The following is a 21,614-nucleotide window of genomic DNA, read 5'->3' as shown; positions in this document are numbered from 1 at the left end:
GCGTGGGAGGCTAGCTCCCGGCGAGTCGAAGGTGGACAAAAAATTCGGCGAGCCGACGAGCGCACTGAACTGAAGAATTTACAGAGCGAAGCGATCGGGCCGGGGCGTTTACGCGTGCTGGGAGCCTGTCTCCTCTTTGATAATGGATGCTTACCACTTAGCCAGGAAATCCGGAAATTTTGGTTGAAAGTCAAATGGAACAGTGTAATTTTCCGGAAAATCCGTTCGGAAATTGTAGTCTTCCTTGTCCTCCTTATCCGTTCCGATCGGAACGGAACGGCGGAAATTTTGTTTACCATTCAGTTTGCTTAAATTTCCAGTTCCAGTCTCTCATCAGCCGAAAACAATTACGGGAAATCGAATTCTAAATCAATTCAATTACTTGAAAACTTGGTTCCCTTTCTGGCTTACTTTGCTCACTTCTGGTCCACTTTGCTCACTTGCTGGTTCATCAGGTTCAGTCACTGGTTCACCTGATTTTTGTGCCCGGGTCTGGTTTGTAGATTCGTTCAGCTGGCATCATAGAACAGTACACTCAGCATTAATATTGCTCATCTCTGAACTGACAGGAACCATAACAATCACATAGAAGATGAAAAATGAGAAAAATCCGATAAGCCGTTACACCAAAATGGTACCCAGCAGAGAAATTCGAAAGCGAAGGAAACTGTAACTCATTCTTCTTTCTGCATTTTAGGTTGATAAAACATTTTCGATATCTTCCATTGGAAAAGGGATCCATTTGAACTGTCTTGAATATCATGTACAAGGTGTAAAGAGAACTATAAAGAAGTTGAACAGGTAACGAAACAAAGGGGTAGCATACTGTGTTGTAACTGAGGTGGTTGTTTTTTCACTGTCAAATTTACCTGTGTAAAAACTGAGGGGAACATCGGGGAGTTCTAAACACCGTAACACCGTAAAAAAAACTAACGAACACCGCATCACCGCAAGAAAAGTCAACGAAACACCGTCACCGCAACACGTATTTTTAGCGCCGTGATTCTTTCATGTACATTTTAAATAATACTTTTATACCTCAACAATTTTCCACAAAATAAACACATTGTTTCTGTCCTCGTTCGTCCACGTGTCTACCGAACATTGAACTCCGGGTGGCAGAGGTTGAGTTACTTGTCAAGTTACGTATAAATGAAAACAGCTTCGGATTGGCAGCCGAAGCATATTGAAGATTGACTAAAAAGTGATGGTCTGAATTTTTTTACAAATTATTCACCTCAATGGTACGTGTTTGTCATAAATTAGCATCGATTAACGAGGTTTACTTGCTAAATTTAAGTCAAATTTAGGTTTGAGAAAGGTAGATCAAAAAAACCCAGCACCGCAAACAATTTCATTTCACCGAACACCGCAGCCTGAAAAACACAAGCATCGCACACCGTAGGGTTTGAGATCACCGCAACACCGCAAGTTGAGATTTTATTCACCGCATCACCGCATTAAAAAACACATCAACATCGCAACACCGCAAATCCCCATGTCCCCCTCAAAACTGGTTAACATTTCGTGTTGATTTGCTTTTTTTCGCTTCACTTGACCAGAAGGGAAAAATCAACCAGTAGAAAACCTTTGAAAAGCCCTCTAGTTGAGGAAATTTAGTCTGTGGATCATGGAGATCGTACTTCATTTTCATGCAATTCTATTTATTTGATAATATATATCTTTTGTTTTCCACAGAAAAGAAAATTACGGCAAAAAGTGAGAAAAAAATAACGTAATTAAACTATTAACTAAGTTTTAAGCATACTCAGCTGGTGTCGGTGAATTCTCTTGACCAGTTGCCAGTATAGTTTATGTCATGCAGACCGAAATTGAAGATAATAACGTCATCTCTTGTGGGTTCGAACGTGGCGGTCTGTAGAAACAAGCGCAGGCATTGTAGACCATACTTATAGTCCTTTGTTCCTCCGTATGCTGTGTCCCAAGGAGCATGCTGGACTTAACAGTCATCCCCTAACATTCTGCCGACCCACGGAGTGTAACTGGAACATGAAGGTAAATAATATTCAGTGATTTTCCTATAAATCGTAATATATAAGTGATCTCCTGAACAGACCTTAGCGGATTATGTAACCTTCGTGCAAGTGACCTTTCTTCGTATTTTAAAGGCATTTAGAGGTTTCCAAAACACTTGGTACACATTATATGGTAATTTTATTTAACCCTATTTTCAAGGCAGCCATTGTTCTCCCGAAGGTGACAGAGTGGCCTCGCGGCAGTAGTAACATGTTGAGAGAAGTGTGACCACGGTCTGAAGCTTTTTATTTTTTGCGGCGCTGAGAGTGGTTCAGGCCACGCTCCCGTTGCGTGATATCGCAAAAAAAAAAAAAAAACGACCGCGGAGGAGACTACGCTGTGAGCAAGGGTTAAGGAAAGGTCCAAGGGGGACTCCCAAATAAAGAGGCCGGGGTGCTCGTCAGACATTTTGAAAAGATCCCCTAAGAGGTACCAATGCAAGATCCTGGACGTGACTTGAAAGTTTTTCCACCCCTAAGAGGTACCAATTCTAAAACGACACATTATCTCCTGTGTTATTTTTTCGGCTCAATACCCTTAAAGGTACTGCAAAGCTCCTACTGAGGACCTTTTGAGGCTGAACACCCTAAGAGGTAACAAAACCGCTTTTGTAACCCCTAAAAGGTACGAAGTATATATGGAAGTACCCCTCAGGCCGGGTAGGAGGACTCCCAAGTAAAAAAGACAGGGGTGCTCGTCGGAAATTTTGAAAAGAACCCCTAAGAGGCACCAAGATCCGGTTTTGTGCACGTGGGCTTGGCTTTAATTTTATTCCTCCCCTAATAGGTACCAATTCTTACATAACACATATCTCCTGTCCTCTCATTTTCTCTTGCTCCTGTCCTATGTTTTCGGCTCAATTGCTGGTTTTCAGTGTCACGCAATTCAGAATAGATCAAAATCAAAATCAAAACCGGTCAATAGATAAAGTCCAGAATCTGGGAAATGAAAGAAAGTAAATATGCAAAGACTCTCGCCAAAATTCTGGTCACAGAAATTTTTCTTATGCGAGATATGCGGAGAAATGTTTTACCCAAATTTATAGAGATTTGTATGGAGACGCCATGTTGGTGCCCATCCGTATGGGCACCATCATGGCGGCCGGGAACCAACAGTAACATCTATAACTGAGTTCTGCTACAAAACCGTGCATTTGTCCCTCGAGAAACTCTAAAACATTAAGATAATACTTTTTCTAAGATATGAACTGTTCAGATAGCCAAGTTCCCCGAAATAAGTAACTTTTTTAACCATCATGACAGCTCTCTAGGCCGTCACGTAAATGCCGCGTCACGTAAAAGCTTAGAAATTCAAGCGTAGTGTATCACAAAACCAAAAACCCATTTGTTTGAGTATTAGTTTTCAGCTGCTCTTATACATCATTTAAGTAAAATCTCAGGAAGATCAATAGTTTTGTAGTTCGAATTTTAGTGACGTCATGTGAAAACCAGCTATATCCTAAAAGATACGCCAAAGCCCCCGCTCGGGACCTTTTGAAGTAAGTACCCGAAGAGGTAACAAAACCTCGTTTTTGACCCCTGAAAGGTACGACGAGCACCCCGGTCATTTTTATATGGGAGTTCCCCTCCCGGGGACTTGAGACTCCCAGAGGTGAGAACGCGCAACAATCTAACCAGCTGTAATGAGTTATCCTAGAAAAATAAAGAAATTACAGTAGAATTCCGAAAGTAACGCTCCCCCCCTCCCGAAAATAACGGCTCCCCGAAAGAAACGTTAAATTAATTTTTACCTTCCCAAGTAACGATCCCCCCGAAAGTAACGGTCATCCAAAAGTAATGGCCCTTTGAAGAAGTCACTAACAGAGAAACTCTGATCCCAAGCGCAATGCAGATGGATCAGCCTGACTGCAGGACTGAACAACTTAGAGTTATTTATTCGTGGTTTTATGTCGAACTCATCTGAATCTATCTTGAAACTATGATTTCTAAACTGTACTTGTCTAGCAGCAGGTTCAAATGATAGTGTTATTAGTAACACTGTGATATAATACGACCATTACACAGTCTACGGTCTGCTTTGTTTATGTGGGAATAGTTGGTAACATGCATAAACGGAACTTTTAATTTTCGCGTTACGCGTCCGCTTTGTGTAAAACATGGAAACGTTTTATAACCATCCCAGAGTAACGGCTACCCGAAAGTAGCGGCCCCTTTTGCCGGCTAAATCCGAAAGCAACGGCCCCCGTTACTTTCGGAATTTTACGGGTAGGAGTTAACGGTTGCACAAAATAAGATTCTCAGTAAAGCCTACACAATACTACACCTATAAGCTATACAGGCCAGATATGGGGGTACCCCCTCCTCCCCGGGAGAATTGGACTATGATTCCAGTATCAGACATATGGTTTCCACGGTTTTATTCATGTTCAGTTTGATATCTTATGATACATTGTACATAAATGTCAATCTATCTCCTTACGCAAAGTAAATACAGGATCCATTCTTGAAACCATCATCGATTAGTAAATGGGAACTGCTAGTAGTAAATGACGGCTTGTGATCTTGTTACCTTCTTTAACTCAAAAATTATGGAATATCACTTTATGAGTACCAGACATAGATTGAGCACTGCCAATTTCAAGTCGCTGACTTTTAAAAGTTGGATTCAGTGTTTGGTGGAGAATTGAAACATTGAACAGGAGTGATCCGAAAAAGATTCTGCGATGCAAAACTTGTGGCGCAAAGAAAAAAAAAACACAAATCCTTACAAATTTTTTAACTTTCTTAACCTACATCTAGTGCCCTAAAAATGGTAGTCTTATAAATTAATTTCATGGTCTTATCATTTGTGGTTTCCATAAAGTTGTCTCTCATGTTTGTTCAAAAGATGTAAAATAGCCATAAAATGCACTAAGTCTATCGTATTTTGTTTCTCAACGCTTACGGTTGGTTGATGATCGCAAAATCAAGAAATTAACAATTTATGGCTATCGCTACTTTGGACGGGTCCCTTCTTTCGCGTAGCTAGAATGCGGACCGATTTCATAAAATGTAAGTGTTTTTTTTTTTTTAATACATGGAGAGAGGAAAAGGATAAATCTCGTTGAAGAGAATTTATAAATACTTCAAAACAGACTACGAGAAACTCAAAACAAATATTAAATCATTTTGATGCAGCTTGTTGTAGTTTGTTTCCACCGTTTTTCCTAACACATCAAGTAGCGTTTGTGATCATATCTCTCAGAGGATCGCTAATTTCGGAATTTCCTAACAACCGTAGCATTTTATCGCTAATATTCAAGGGATCGTTGTTTTTGGTGTTGCTGTGGTAGGTTAAAAATAGCTTGGTTGCATGATGTGAATACTCTGGCGCGATCGCTCATGACAACTTTCTTTATTTCAAAAATATTGTTATTTTTATACTATTATTGCTGTTTGAGTAACTGCGTAACTTGGTTATTTTCTTGCCCCGGGCGCATGAGCGGCCGCGCCTTGTTGAAACTGACGCATCATGGACTGCAGGCCCTGGGTTCCACCTGAAAGAATAATGACGATGTCATCCGATGCAGTCTTCACATTCCAACGCAACAACGAAAAGTTAAGTTATATTATGATACATCAACAAAAGAATTCATGACAAATCTGGTTAAACTAATCTTACCTTCCACACAAACCACAGTCAGACCTCTATTAAGCGGTCACCCTCTGGAAATAGCCAGGTACAGTGGCCGCTTAACAGGGGGTTACTGCTTAATAGAGGTTTGACTGTAATTTGGATTTTATTTTTCCTATGTTGGCTAGGGAAACAGTTGGTTTTTATGAACTTTTCAGCCAATCAGAATCAAGAGCTGCACTTGCAACTTTTTACTCTTTTTCTTTTCGTTTTCCAAACTTCATAGGTAATCAAGGAACACAAAATCACACCAGCAGCTTATTAGCACCTTTTTGTTGGCATTTCAAACTTGCCAGCCGGTGAAAGTTTGAATAACAACCTTTTTTATTCGGCAGTGGCCATTTTCAAGCGGAAGGGGGATTTTACGTTTTTGTGAAAAATCAGTTCTGAGAATCTTGTGAAACATCAGGACAATATTTCATTGTTCATGGTTTTGTTTATTCTCATCACCTGATTGCTTGACAGTGCATTAAACTTGTAGGGAGAAATCAGTCATGGATCGCTCTGTGTACTTACCCATTTGTTGAAGCACCCTTCGGTCCATCATCTTAGCCATCTGTTGATTGAGTTTGGCCATCTGTGATGGATTCACGTTCTTGCTCATGTCACCACCTGAAGCGCAACAAAACAGGACAAGGGGGAGGGGGGGGGGGGACATTAGTCATTCACTGGATCAAAAACTAGTGCCAGACAGACAGACAGACAGAAAGTTACTTTCTGGCACTGTGGCAAATCCTCAAGTTTCCATTTCAGACAGGGGAGGGATGTCAGTCATTCACAGGATCAAAAACTAGTGCCATGCAGACAGACAGACAGACACAGACAGACAGACAGACAGACAGACAAAAAGTTATTTTCTGGCACTGTGGCAAATCTGCAAGTTTCCCTTTCACCTGCCCCGGGGACTTAAGGATGGTTCTCTACTTGTTTTAAAGTTCTTCTTCTGAGATTTCTCAGCTTATCTTTCCTTCACAAAAGCCAACACTTCTAAATTTCAATTTCGTATACTTAGTGGGCAAGAAGCACCCAGATTCAAAAGTTCTTAAATGCTTTTCTTCCCAGTGTGGAAAATTGATTTTTGACACATAAAGGAAGTAAACTTTGGTGTACATGTAACAAGAAATTTGACCTATATGCACCACAGACAGACAGTACTGCCGAATTATTAAAGGCAAGAAGCACAAATGGCAAAACTGTATAAAAACAAAGGGTATACCTTTAAAAAGTCCTTTTATTCCTCCCATCTTCTTCACCATTGCTGCAAACTTGGTATATTGTGACAGCAGCTCTTGAACCTCTCGGACCGACACGCCACAGCCACGTGCTACACGTGTGGAACGACCAGGTTAGCGAGAAAACAGCTTTGCACCATTAGGACTGTCAAGCTCTAAGAATTAGTAGAATATTTGCATTTCTACAGGTTAGTTTTTGTGGCAGGAGGAAAACCGGAGAACACAAACAACAAACTCAACCCACATATGGCTGGCACTGGGCCAGAATTGAGCAAGGGACACATTAGTGGGAAGAGAGCGTTCTCACCACTGCGCCATCACTATTTTTCACCACTATTTCAATTCATTATTTTCTGTAATGAAAAAAATTTGGCCAATGGCGAGCTTGCCTGCAACGCACTCTGGTTTATGGTGACAGCCCTGGGGTATTTCCGAAACACCCGCCGAATTAAGTCTTTTTTCCCGTACAAGGACAGGTTCAGCCGTTCTCAGATGTCTAAGGTGGTTTACAAGGCAAGCTGCTGGGACTGTGATGATTTTTATATAGGAAAAACAAAGCGTCGACTACACGATAGAAAAACTGAACATTTTAAGGCCCTTGCTAAAAGCGGTCACACCTCAGCCATTGCGGATCACGTTACTTCCACGGGTCATAATATTAAATGGGACAATTTTGATATCTTAGCAACTGGTAGGTCAGATATACATTGTAAAATTAAGGAAACATTGTTAATTCGTGATTTAAAGCCAGCCTTGAATGAAAATGTTGGCAGTGAAAAACTTTTTCTTTACTAACATTTTGTATTGTTATTATTATTATGGTAATTTTTTTTTTTTTCTCCCGCAGACTCATCTGTTTGTTATTAACTATTAGTCTTGTTACATATTATTAGATACCAGTATTTTTCTTTTTTCTTCGCGTTTAAATTTCGATTTTAATCTAGTTAACGGTCACTTCTGAAGATGTATGTTGTACATACGAAACGTCAAGGAAATTAACTTTGTTTAACACGCGTTTTGGTTCCATGTTTATCACCGCGGTTTGTGTTTTGTTTCTTCTAAAGCTACGATGGCCAAGGAAAGAGAGTGTTTACGATTTGGGAGAATCTTCTTACAAGCTCGTTCCCAGTCTTCTCTCCTACTCGGCCCTTGGGGCCTAGACTTGATTTAGGTAGAGATTCCTCGCTAGTACACGCATGTCGCAGAAACAAAAAAACAAAAAAAACAATTGCACGCAAGTCGACCCCAGGTTTTCACCGTTTAGCCACCCAACCCTAGCCTGCGAAAACAGCCGTCCTTCTTCGCAACCGGCCCGAGTGGCGCCACTTGGGCCGGGAGCAAAGAAGGACGGCTGTTTTCGCAGGCTAACCCAACCCAAGTCAACGCGGCAGTCAACGCATGTTCAGTGACGTTCATTACCCTATTATTAGCCAATGAAATACAGAATGTCTGCCTTGAGATGTTTTTATTTTTATCAGTGCGGTTTGCGTGTACTAGCGAGGAATCTTGCGAGTCCGTTTGGCTACCCAACGCGAGTCTTAACGCAAGTTCAACTTGCGGCCACTTTCGACTACTTGCTGGTCCGTTTGGCCAGGGCTTAAAACTTTGATGACAAAGATGAGTTATCAGTAGGTATATTTATTTGTTTTCCCAAAATCATATTCATATCGAAGGAATCAAAACAAATTTATTCAGTTAGCTGGCTGCTACCCAATCAGTCTTCGTAAACCGCGAACTTCTAATGACAATGGATTACCTTCTTCTGACAAGAAATTCATGCGATAACTCACCTACCGAGGTCGAATATAAAAAAAAAAGTTTTAAAAAAATCCCACTTTTTATTATTTCGATTATATTAAAAATTATGATCATTTTATATACATTTCGCCGATAAAAGTAAAATATAAAACTTTAAGGTAAAAAGCTGTTAAAATTATGAGTCTAAACGTTTTCGATCTGTTTGATCATCATCAGAGTGAAACAATCTGCATACGCTCAGTGTTCTTTTAGTTCAGGTAACGCCAGTTATGTACTACCTGTTCCCATGGGGAGCAAGGTGAGGTCTAGTGATTGCACTTGTTCGTTTAGTTCTGGACGGAAGCGTGCGATGTAGAACGCTTCTTTTATTCTCCTTTTTAGCCATGAATGGCCAGTGGTTAAAACTTCCCACGTGAACTTGTGGTTAGGGTGTTTTCTGATGTGCTTGGCTGGCTCTGACTGCTTATTAACATCTGAATGTTCATTGACACGAATCTCTGAGCTTGCGTGCTGTTTCGCCAATGTATGTTTGTCCACAAGTACACTTGCCTTTGTAAATGAGGTGTGACGGGTGTGTGCTTGAAGATTGATTCCATCTTGCGTGTTTGCCACATGATAAAGAAGTTGAACCTCCATTTGGTGTAAATGTTAAGTTCACACTTAATTGAATTGAATTCGACACGGCAGAAATGCGATGAAAGAACCGGGCCTTACAATTATGAAAAAGAAATTGACTAGTAAGTCTACTAAGTTAATCAAAAAAACTTTCAGTGTTCCTGGATGGTCGTGGATGTTGACATAAAATGGTTTTTTATTCAAACGAAGATTTTCACTCGCCTGAAACTATTTTTCATTTATCTAAATAAAAAAAAAAAAATGTATACACTCGCGGGCTTTACAAATTCGACACTGTGCCTGTGCCCTGTGTCAAAATTGACGTGGGGAAGCCGAATTGCTTTTAATTCTACTTGCAAGTCGGTAGCGAACACGTTGGTTCTATATTTTGGGTTCTGATCACGTGATCAAAATGGCCGGAAAAACTAAAGGCGCGGAAAGGGTCCGGGAAGGGTGAATCCTAGCACGGATCCTAGCTCGTATCCGGGCTCAGATCCTGGCTCGGATCCTGGCTTTATTCTTAGAGTTCTTAGTTTATCCCCTTATCCACACGAAATTAACGCTACTAACTGTGAATTTAGGTTGTCTTGACTCCAAGCAGGAGCTCCTGCTCCAAGGTATTATTATTTTTCCCCCTTCGTTGCACCTGTGTTCTTTTTTTACGAAAGAATTTTGATTCACAAGGGATTTTTTCGTCAAAGGCTGCTTTAAAGTACATTTTTGAGTTATTTTTTAATATTATAAATAAAAAAAGTGAAAATAGTGCAAGTGGTGTGTTGCTCGCACCAATTAGATCGCCACATTGGAGTAAAACAAATATTTGCGGTTTGTAGCTCGCACCAGTAAGATCGCAGCACTGGGTAAAACAAATATTTTTAAGGTCAAAAAATGCTGCAATGGAATCAACCCAACATTTACGCATACAAAGAATAACACACAAAGAACTGTGATCTCATTTGACCAGTTAAATGGTCCATGTACTTCGTGAGAACCTCGTCGTCATTTTCTGTCGGGACTAGAAAGGTAGGTAGGGAACTTTTTTACCATTTGATAGCTTAAAAAAGTGGTTTGTTTACCGCTCCTTCACTTGCAACCCACATGCCGCAAGTTAGATTATCACTGGATCATTTCTTTTGGAAGGGCTAGTTTTGCTTAATTCGGTAAAATTTGCACAAGGCATTTGCATCAAAACATACTTGATCGATAATCTTCTTTTTACCTTGTGCATGGTTTTTCGTTTGGCTAAAGTTGAAAGGATCAGCAAGTTGTAGTTATTTTCCCCGTCGAATGCCATGTTGAATATCCGTTTCTTTGACTCTTAAAGTTCTCCGTGAATTACATCTCGTGTTTGAAGGGTGTTTTCCCGCTATAATTACGAGTTAACTTGTCATTATTGATTGGACTTTCTCCGATTAAATGACATTTTCTAGTAAACAACCTAAATTTAACGACATAATCCAAAAATTCCACATGGAACTACATGCTAGAAATTTGCCAATTTTCCACGCAATTCCCACCTGCTTTGACGTCTTCTACCAATCAAATTCGCTTTTAGCTACGTTGGACTTAACCCCATTACGTATCAATTCCGTGTAAACAACCTGCATTTTAAGTATGACAGCGATCTTCGCAGTATAAATGAACACTACTTAAACAGTAGTGAATATAAGGCCTGAAAAAAATTCAGGCCTGTACGAGATTCGAACCCATGACCTCTGCGATACCGGTGCAGTGCTCTACCAGCTGAGCTAACAAGCCAACTGGGAGCTGGTCATTATGTTGGTTCGTAATAAACCCGTGAGGTGACGGGTCAACGTTTGTGAATATACGGGTTCGAATACCGTACAGGCCTGAATTTTTTTAGGCCTTATATTCACTACTGCCAGGGCCGTAGCCAGAAAAAAAAATGACCGTGGCAATGTCAACGCAAAATTATGAATGCCGCAATGTCCGTGGTTAGATTACCTTCCTAAGTACATTTAGGGTGTTAATGATGACTATAAACACCGAAAACGCAAGAAACGACTGAGGCAAGTGCCTCGGTTTGTCTGTTACTAGCTACGGCCCTGACTGCTTAAGTAGTGTTCATTACTGCGAAGATCGCTCTGATACCTATTTCTTTAACCGCAGTTCAGATCTATGATAACTGTCCGGTGATTTTGCACCACGTGATGTAAAGTAGGCTATAGAATCGCATGAGAATTAATGGTGGGTTGTAATTTGCTATAGTTCAACTATCATATTACTTAATAAGTAGCTTACTTACATCACTCTAAAAACTGCTGTTACTTACAGTATGTACTTTACAACTCTAACATAACTTACATAGCCTATCAAGTTCTTATTTATTTTCAAATACTGTTTTACAAGAAAAAATAACCATACATGCCCGAGTTTCAATTCAATGTTGTTGGCACTAATTCAAGGTTTTACCATAACAGCCTGATCACTACAGCAGAACTGTGAGTAGACTAGGTGATCATACAGTTGGCCAAGATTAACCCACTGTAGGTAGCTTACAGTTGGCTCAGATTACATCAATTGATATTTTCTGCGTAGCTGATTTGTTTTCAGCTCTCAGAAATCTTCAGTTTGCCTAATTCATAACATTCAGATGATTCTCAGTAGCAGTGGTTAACCTAAGCTAACTTAGCTAGCTATTACACGGCTGAGGAAGAAAAGCATCTTTTTCTGTAAGATGCGCATGTATAGTTGAAGCTTAGTCTATCCCGACCTTGATTTCTGTCCACGGTTATCTCGGGTTTGGCCTTCAATCCTCCCAAGGAAGGAAGGCAGGCTCATTTCCCTAAAAGCAGCGGTAGTGATCAAGCCTACGTCTATCTTGACGTGTTCATGAGCAAACGGCTTCGCTCTTCTCCTTGTGTTTCTATTTCGTGGAGCTCTAAATCATTATCAGCTTCTCTGTAACAGGTGGACCCTGAGGCAGAGGCAGTGGAAGCGGAAGAATTTTGGGTAGTTGGGACATTTTGCACAGGAGTTCCACCCTCGTTAGAGGATTGGGAATCATAAAACTGTATTATCTTTGGAACCAAGCCAGTGATAATATACAAAAGCACTACCTTTAGGACACTATCTGCAGTTTCCCTTCCATAGAATGAGTTGCCTGCTATTACTGGAACAACAACAGCGCAACAAAAGCCAACAAAACAAACCCCAGAGAATAGACCCGCTTGAAGACGCTGACCACCGGCATGAATTACTTTGAAAACACGGTACACCACAAAAAAAGAGACAATGATAAATACACATATTACCAGTAAAACAGTTAAGCCCCAGGTTGGGGTTATCATTATGCCTATTACGAGCCAGAAAAGATGGTTTAGGACTAAATGTACCCATATGAAATAGATTGATCTCCTGACCTCTGCCACGATCCTTTTTCTTGTTGCTTGTTTGCAACCCTGAGTGCCCTGTTTACCCCCGTTGCCTCCCTCAGTGCCCTGGTTACCTCTGTTGCCTCCCTGAGTACCCTGGTTATCCCTATTGCCTCCCTGAGTACCCTGTTTACCCCCTTTGCCTCCTTCAGTGCCCTGGTTACTCCCGTTACCTCCCTCAGTGCCCTGGTTACCTCCATAGCCTCCCTTAGAGCCCTGGTTACCCCTGTTGCCTCCCTGAGTACCCTGGTTACCCCCATTGCCTCCCTCAGTGCCCTGGTTACCCCCGTTGCCTCCCTCAGTGCCCTGGTTACCTCTGCTGCCTCCCTGAGTACCCTGGTTACCCCTATTACCTCCCTGAGTGCCTTGGTTATCCAGTTTACCTTGGATGTACTTGTATAAATTTATAACTAAGATAATTAGAGGACCCTCCAGAATTATTACTACAATAAATATCATAGGTAGCCCTGTTTCACAACTTTTACTAAAATAGTAGGGAATAATTACAAAATCTATCAACAGCATGACAACAGCAATGACATCTGTTGCATGAACTATAGGCTTTGCGTTCTGAAGACAACGATTTTCATAATTTGTCAAAAACCCCAAGATGAAGAAGGCTAGTAATGGACCAAGTAGTATGACAGAAATAAAAGTGCAGATTAACATTGCATAAATAAAACCACTGCGTCCTGTATCCTGTATGTTTGACTCATGACCCTCTATGACACATTCAGCTGTGTTCAGCCTTGGATCTGGTATTGTTGGACTCACCGCCAAGTCTTCAAGCTATAAATTAGACAACATACATAGGAATATCATAATGAGTGCAATGTACACAAGTCTGTTAACTCTTTCTCCCTTCTAACAGCTATACATTTTCCTTAGTTATGAGAATTTGGTGTTAGATCAAGATAAAAACCACTTGATAAGTTTGAGTGTTCTCATTACCTGTTTGCTGGATAATGTATGGATATTATAGGGAGAAGTTACATGTTAATCACTTCTGGGGGTTTAAGGATTAACAGTTTTGTCGAAAAGCTGCTTGAATATTCTCAAAAATGAAAATCACACAAAGTGATTTTTTCTGATATTCCAATGGTCTACACATTCGGAGGAAGCCTGTGGTACATGTAAGGTGCTCTATCTATTGCTATGTTCTGCATCACACAAATCACATGTTGAAAAGCTGATCTATTGCATTTGAAGTCTGCAGCATTACAGTTCTTTTTCAGTTATTCCGCACACACTGGGCAAAGTCCAGATAGACAACTACCAAATAAGGAGCCCACGTTATACCCACGTGAAAGTCATTGAAATATGATAGTTTTCTTGTTGTCCAATACATGGTCACTTAGTTGAAGTACAGAGACCATAAATTGTTTTGGTTGGAGGCTATTGGAGATAAATTTAGAGTTTTGATTTGCTTGTCACTGCAAAATTATGTGGAAGAATACTTTTGAGGCAAGTAGCTGTAACTGAATGATTTTGATTTTGTCTCTGACGAGGGAACCAAAGTAAGGCTCTTGTTTGGTCTCAGCTGTGAAGGAGATTACAGGAAGCGTGGCACCAGACACCAGTGGCAATAAACCATAAAATAAGTGAGTCTGAATTTGTCTCAGATAAATTGTTCTTTGTGTTCTCCATCTGATTTTATTTCCACTGAAATCTTTCGAACGTAGATTCTCAAGTTTTCTTTTACAAAAATGCAAACATCAGTTACGAAGTGTCCATTTTCAACTTGCCCATCCAAAAAAATAACTCTTGCAAGTGTAGGGTGTCTATGTTTTTAGCAGTGTTATAATTTATAGCAGCTGAACGTTTTAATTTAAGTAATGTACTCACTTGCATTTTGGCCCATTCAATGCTGTGTGCTGGTTATTGTTGAGATGTCTTTTCGAATGGTTTCAAATAAATTTACACAAAAGAAGTTCCAATCTACTAATCCAAGTGTGCACCCCATTTCACAAGGATTAAACTTCAGAAATAACATCTGCAGGTCCACTTTAAGGCTTGTCAAGGCTCTATATTGTTCTGTGTAAGGATGTGTCTTTTCTTTTAAGTGACCTTTTCTGTTCATTTAAAAATTCATTTACTCAGAAACTCTTTGAGTCATAATTATAGTCAAATATACAAACCAGGAGTTCTTATACCTTAACTGTAGAGTTCTCAGATAAAGCAAGGAAACTCACATCCATTGGCAGATTTAAACTCACCTCAGCTATAACATTCTTAATCATCTTTTCTCTTCTGTCCTCAGAAACTTTACAGCAAAAAAAGGATCGTAGGGTTATATTTAGATGCTGTGTACGAGGATCCACTAATATTGAACCAAGGGACATGACCTGCAGAACTGCTGCAGGTAATGCAACAAACAGGCAGTTTGTACTCCAAGTGTATTTGACTGCATTTGATCTAGGATTTTGTGTTCCATCAGGTCCATACACATTCACAAACACATTCACAAACACACGTACAGATGAAGGCCTCATTACTGGATACAATGCTGATCGAATGTTAAAGCTGTTGTACTCTAAGTCATTATAAATCTCTTTATAAGTACCAATACATGGATGGTTATCAATGCAATGGCTGATAACATCTGTGTTGTTGGCACATTCCAGACCACCAAAAATGCAGAATTTGATAACAAAGAGAAGCGTGAACTTCAATGGACAGGCCATGTGGGCATGTACCATCCTGTCATACATTGATCCTTACTGCTTTCCTTTGTAGTTGCACTTCTCTGCAAAAGAAAAAGAGAATAAAATGATTGACCATCATTAGCAAAGAAAAATATGTGTGAAAGCCATATGCTAAATCTTATACCAAAAACAAATCCTCTGGGCAGTTAAAATACTGACAATATTGTTTAAACAAAGTAATTTAGGGCCTGTTTGCACTACACAAAATTTTGTTTGTTTTGCAAAAAAATCTGTCAACACCAAACCATTTTCAGTGCAAACGATTTTTCAGACCCACCAAAATTTTCACAAGTGCCACCAAACTTCAAAGATGCCATCAACTAGCTTTGAAGGCTTACAATTTTTTGTCGGGCAAGAAAATCTATTGTTCCTTGACAGATACCCTTCAACTGGTCATCATATTTCGTAATTGAACGTAGCATTAGTAAGTTTTCAAATGACTCTCTCCCCATTCTCAAATGTCTACAGAAAAAGGCTTCAGGGAAGTTACAATTTCAAAGCTGAGTTAAAGTCTCCATGATCCATAAAAGCTGAATCCTTGAAGTAATTGTTGACTGGCCACAATCAGGTTTTGCATGGTAAGCAAACAGCAAAGAACGGCGAGTAAAACATTTCACGGGGGCATTTCGCTTTGCGATCAGTCCTCGACCAGAAACAACAAAAAAGGAAATGCACCGTCACAAAATCTTGGTATCTATTTTGATTGATCGACATTTGTGGTTACACAAATAATTCGCATGTCTCAAGTGCAGCCGTTATTACAATAACAAAATATTCGTTGTTACAAAATTTTCAGTTTTTTTGCAAATACCAAATTAAATTTTTCGGTGCAGTGCAAACAGGGCCTAATTGTTAAAACATAAACAGCTGCAATAAAATATTCCTTAAGAGCATTGAACAAATTAAAAATATTTTTCCTATCAGCCTTGGTCATTAAGAGTTATCTTGGACCTAGCACTTGATTTTACTAAAACTACCTTCAGTTGATAATACTCTCTATTCTGCTCAAACTTCTCCTGACTAATAATTTGATTTTTACATAATTTGTAATTCTATTTGTTTTATTTATTTGGTTATTTTAACTATTTTGTAATTGTGAAAGGTGAATTTATCAACATGACACAAGCGTGGGACAAAGAAAAAATTCTGACTCCCCGACAGGAATCGAACCCATGACCTCCCAAACACCGGGCAGGCACTCTATCCACTGAGCTACAAGAACTCATGGAGAGCAAGGTCATTTAACTGAGTTCATATTTGACAGGCATCCTGCATACTGCTAGGTTGTACATTGTAATTATAACACATCAGTATAAATTAAACATATTATACATACATTAATATAACTGAAAATTTAACATGTGGCAAGGAAACCCATAGAGAAACCAAGAGACTTACGCAAACTATACAGGTTTCTTGTATTTTACAAAAGTGGAGTATGACTTATATAGCATGGTTAAGGTTCAAAATATAGCAAGCACTCAAACAGACATATACCTAAGCCGCATGAGAAAAGTGAGAAAAAAAAGAATCAGAAGGGAGTCAACTTTGAAGTTATGTTCTCAATTGAGACTGAAACAGGGAAAGTGGGCCAACATTTTGGATTTCTATATTTAGAGAATTGAAAAATTTGGGCCCTTGGAAACAATGCAAACTGTTTGATATTTGTTCTGCAAGGGAATAAGTAAAAGAAATTGCATTGTCTGGTGTAACAACAATGAATAGCTACTCACTACAATACACTTACTACAACTAAGCTTTCATTTGATGGATTAGTTTCATACGAGAGGCTAAACATAACGCTTAAGTCAAATTGCCACCGGTGGCGACTGAGTTTGTTGTAACGTAGTTGAACATGGTTGACATGTGACTAGGGAATCTTATGAAATGTTAACGTCATTACTAATCTCTAATTTGCTGTGTTACAGATGTTAAGAATAAAATACTGAAGAGAGTACTGTGGATGCTAGGAAGTTAAGCGAGTCGCATACTTCCGCCTCTGTAACGTTCAGTCCACTCGCTTTTAAGCCATGTACCAGTGTTATGGACACATACTGATTGTTAGTGGAAGTTCTCCAATCTCGTTCATTAGATTAGTTGGCAGCTTACCTCAACACTGCCTCACTGAGAAGTCGCTCGTTTCATGAAACTCTTCGGCCCAGATCAGACGTCGTGCTTCTGCCTTGCTGAACTAAATCGCAATTTGGTTCGACTGTAGTAGGCAGGAAATCAACTCTGATTCAGACGTCGTGCCAGAGTCGAATCAAATTCAGGGTTTACTGAAGTCGCGTTACAATTCTCCTCCTAACTCCCCGAGGGAACGCAATCTCGCCAAAGTATATTAACATAATTTATTAATTTATTTTGGCGCGACAGAAGCACGACGTTTGAATTGCTGTTGTGCCAGAGTCGTGTAGCACGCAGGGGCCGCTTTCCAGTCGACCAAAAATTCCGGAAATTCCGGGTGGTGAGCGAATGGAAAGGAGATTTTCCGGAATCTCATTTCGGAATTTTGTGTGTACCTCGCGACGTTGTCCCAATATTTCGAAAAGTAGGAATGCTCGAGCCCAGTTTCTCCGAGGCCTGAATTGGCATGCGGTCAACATGGCTTCCACTGCTCGAGTGGGCTCTTGGTTAGCCATACTCCACAGGAAGGCTAAGACTTGTTTTGTAGGTGAGATCGCAGCTCGCACAGATCCGTTACCAAGTGGTATTCTTCCTGTTGGCATGACCTCGCGGGTAAACAGCTCGCAAGTTTCTCTCGTCGTTCGAAAATGACTCTTGAATTCGTCTTGAAAATACAGTGGTATCGTACTTTTAAAGTACTCGCAAACTCGATTTAAATTTCTTCGCATATAACAACTAGCTACGCTGAAAAAAATAAATCGTCGTCTCCGCTTAATATTTTGTCGTAGTCAACTTCAGAGTCGTCGAACAAAAGAAAAAAACAAAACCGAGCACCTGAATCTGAAGCTTTTCCTCGCTGGGGACAGGTTCGAGCTGCTGATCGATCTGCGGTCCATGGCGGACCGGACCATGTACGACAGCGGCACGCGCCTGGTAAACGCCACAGACGGCGTCCAGCTGGAGCTCGAGCGGTCCGCCACCGGCTCGGGCAATGTCAACTGCGAGGCCTTGGTGATCTCCGACTCTCAGTTCAACATAATGGGCAGACAGCTAGAATCTGTGCAATCAATATTAAAACATGGACCTTCGCAATATTCCGTTCAACGCACTAATCGTGGAGCCGACCAACTCGGACAAGACGCAGTTTCTCGTGAACCAGCTCTGCGGCCCTTTCTGCGGCAAATTCGATTACGTCGCGCTCATCTGCCCGACATTCGCTTTCAATGAGACCTTTTTCCGCTTCGCTCAGAGAGACCCGCGGTTGTTTGTCATCATCTGCGAGCAGCACATGGTTGAATTTTGGTTGAAAGTGGTTATGTTTTTAGAAGGCGCCAACGCTCTTATAGTCCTTGATGACTGTACGGCCTCGAAAGACGTGAAAGGGCGGACCGGTGAGCTGGTCAAGCTCGGCTTTTCCGCTCACCACGCCGGCATCAGTGTGTGGGTGCTGACCCAGCAGCTCTCCAGCATCGCGAAGCCTTTCCGAGAGAATGTGGCGGCGATCGTGCTGTTTTACACTCCGTCGACGAAGACCACGAAGGCTATCTTGAGGGTCCACAAGAGGGTTCTCAGATCCCGCTTTCCCGTCCATTTTTTCCTGTTAATCCCACCATCCCGCCCTTTTTTGCCTGGAAATCCCGCTCCCGCCTGCTTTTCAAGGACGTTTCTGCGTTAATTATTAATTTTTTAAATTAATAATTTATTTAATTATTCACACAAACTTTTTAAAACAAGATATTGCATGCAAGATCACAAAAGAATTCAATGGGTAGTAGATAAGTAAGCACAAATGATTATAACGTTTCTTTCTGTAAACGGTTTACTGTTTTGTTTCCTTTTGTCCACGTATCAGTGAAAGAAAAAGATTGTTCATTCCCGTATTCAAGAGATGGCCCGTAAACACACTTGACAGTTTCTTTCAAAGCTTTCAGCGTCTTCACTTTACTTAAAATCTGGGCTCAGAGCTTTTCTTTCCGAATGAAGGCATTCCTGCTCGCACATCCTTTTCGTATTAGGGTCTAATATATGGTGACGCAATTTGTAATGTCGCATACTTCGTTCGGTAAATCACTATCACAGCCATACGGTGTGGCCATCCTGGCCAAAACAAGCCAAGCGCTTTGGAAAAGGTCGAAAGACTAGAAAAACTAGAAAGGATCAGGATGTCAAGATTACAGACGCAAGCATCGAAAATGATGGAAATGGACGATACGTTTGACAGAACCTGACAGGGTACAGAGCGGCTGCTATTCATTACTTGAAACCTGACACAGCTATACGGGTCGTTTCTGCCAGTTTGTGGTTTTTCCACTGGTCAATAACAATTAATTTATGAGGTCACGTAAGAATTGAAATCCCGTATCCCGCTCTGTTCCCCTCGCAAATCCCGCATCCCAACCCCATAAAAACATGAAATCCCGCTCCCGCTCGTAATTGTAATTCCCGCTTCCCGCCTCTGTTTTCAGCTCAAATCCCAAATATCACGGCGAAAAAAAGCCAAATCCCGCATCCCACCAGACCTATTGGGAACCCTCTATCTTTGAAGACTACGCCGGCGAGCTTTCACACGATGGCCTCAAGCCATTGTCGATTAAAGACGTTGAAGCTCTGCAGAATGATCTCAAAAAAGATTACGTCATTACCAAAGAGTTGTCTACCTTTGTCGGAAGTCTTGCGTTGAGATGTGGGCGGCTGCTAGCTGTAGCTGATACAGCACTGATCACAATGAAACATATCGATTTCAGTGCTAAGCAAGCCGAAGCTGAGCAATTGGTTAGCATTGATGAGCAATTGGTGAATTAAATATTTTTGTTCAGTAAATATGCGCAATGTCGGGTGCTACAGACACGCAAACGCCTACCGACTCTTCGACTCAAGAAACGCAACAGGTGACTTCAAAAATTCCGACCACTAAACCAGCAAAAAACCCAAAACGAGTGGCTGCTGGCAAGGCTGTCGCTGAGAGAACAAGAATTGCTCGCGAGGCGCAGAAAAAAGCTGCAGCTGAAGCCACTGTCATAATTGAAACTGACAAAGCGGAAACAAAACCTGTGGCTGATCCACGCGAAGAAACAAGAAATGTTCTCACCACCACACAATGGCTGAGTGTCATCAGCATTTTCGTTTCAATTATCGAAATCTACTACAAACGCGAAGAGATAAAAAGAGTTTTCACGCCGCAGACTCCACCTGTGGAGACTCCGCCGCCTCAGCCTGTGGATGATATACCCCGTCAAAGAAAAGGAATCCGCACTAATAGATTAAACTTTTTTCTCATCTTTGATATATACGCAAAACAATGCAGCCGAACATCTTTCTTATACTTTTTTGCTGGTTGGGGGACAAATATGTGCAAGATTTGTAGTTGTTAAGAATGCTCATCATACAATAACCTTTGCGATTATTGCGCTGTGTATGATGAAGTTTCAGAAGGTGATGAATAAACCAATTTCATTTTTGAATTTTCAGACAATATATACAACAATGAAACCCAACTTTGACGTCCAGCAAGTTTTCATCAGCACCGCTGCCCTTTTTGGAATAGGGGTGCCTTGGTTCAATTTCAACAAAAAGGTTTTCACAACGGTCCACCATCTCATTTCTACGCCGTTCGCCGAAGAAAAGCGCGTCACCTGGAAAGAGCCTGTCTCAGAAGAAAGACGATTGTGCGAGGATTGTTTTGAATATTGCTCAGGCGACAATTCTGATTTGAAAGAAGAAGAATGTATGGTCTGTCAGGATCCGATAGATTAATTTTTTTAATTAAAAAAAAAAACGTGTCTTATAGGTATGTCTGACAACAAGCTCGTTAAAACGATCATGGATGCCGCAACTCTGACCGGCTTGGCCGCCGGCATCGGCTGGATTGCTAAAAAGGTGGTTAGAGAAAACATGACCGCTGACCCCAGCAGCAACGTCACGAGCTATGTAAATTCACCGCTGTCATGGCGGGCAGCGTCGCGCTGAAACAGCATCTCGAAGACCAGAAGATTCTTCCGACGAATTGAAAAAAGTAAGCTTGTTGCTATACAATGGCCAGCATTGCAATGATGCTCGGAGGCGCAATTCTTAACGCCGCTGCTTTCACTGGCGGCAACTATCTCGCTAAATAC

General features: G+C 40.8%; 2 protein-coding genes across 2 annotated transcripts; both read right to left on the bottom strand.

The window, feature by feature from the left end:
• Positions 1 to 4,032: 4,032 nt before the first annotated feature.
• Positions 4,033 to 7,016, bottom strand: LOC145469139 (signal recognition particle subunit SRP54-like). Its single transcript, XM_081452817.1, has 3 exons — positions 6,887 to 7,016; positions 6,187 to 6,282; positions 4,033 to 5,533 (listed from the first exon to the last, which is right to left on the bottom strand). The coding sequence occupies exons 1-3, from the start codon at positions 6,924 to 6,926 to the stop codon at positions 5,454 to 5,456; spliced, it is 216 nt and encodes a 71-aa protein (XP_081308943.1). The 5' UTR covers positions 6,927 to 7,016; the 3' UTR covers positions 4,033 to 5,453.
• A 1,777-nt stretch (positions 7,017 to 8,793) lies between these two features.
• Positions 8,794 to 18,505, bottom strand: LOC145469114 (uncharacterized). Its single transcript, XM_081452791.1, has 3 exons — positions 17,485 to 18,505; positions 14,887 to 15,416; positions 8,794 to 13,459 (listed from the first exon to the last, which is right to left on the bottom strand). The coding sequence occupies exons 2-3, from the start codon at positions 15,379 to 15,381 to the stop codon at positions 12,113 to 12,115; spliced, it is 1,842 nt and encodes a 613-aa protein (XP_081308917.1). The 5' UTR covers positions 15,382 to 15,416; positions 17,485 to 18,505; the 3' UTR covers positions 8,794 to 12,112.
• Between the last annotated feature and the right edge of the window lie 3,109 nt (positions 18,506 to 21,614).

This window comes from Orbicella franksi, chromosome 15 (assembly GCF_964199315.1).
Source record: "Orbicella franksi chromosome 15, jaOrbFran1.1, whole genome shotgun sequence".
Lineage (NCBI taxonomy): Eukaryota > Metazoa > Cnidaria > Anthozoa > Scleractinia > Merulinidae > Orbicella > Orbicella franksi.
The sequence above is the reverse complement of the archived record's forward strand: the minus strand, read 5'-3'. Positions and strand labels throughout refer to the sequence as shown.

Bases quoted from the DNA above. Each gene is read 5' to 3' on its own strand.
- LOC145469114 (XM_081452791.1), bottom strand. From the start codon at position 15,381: ATGTATGACAGGATGGTACATGCCCACATGGCCTGTCCATTGAAGTTC. The intron at 13,460-14,886 runs GTGAGTTTAAAT...TCTAATTTATAG, and splicing joins TTAAGAATGTTATAGCTGAG to CTTGAAGACTTGGCGGTGAG.
- LOC145469139 (XM_081452817.1), bottom strand. From the start codon at position 6,926: ATGGTGAAGAAGATGGGAGGAATAAAAGGACTTTTTAAAG. The intron at 6,283-6,886 runs GTATACCCTTTG...GTTGCGCTTCAG, and splicing joins AATAAAAGGACTTTTTAAAG to GTGGTGACATGAGCAAGAAC. The intron at 5,534-6,186 runs GTAAGTACACAG...TTATTCTTTCAG, and splicing joins AAGGGTGCTTCAACAAATGG to GTGGAACCCAGGGCCTGCAG.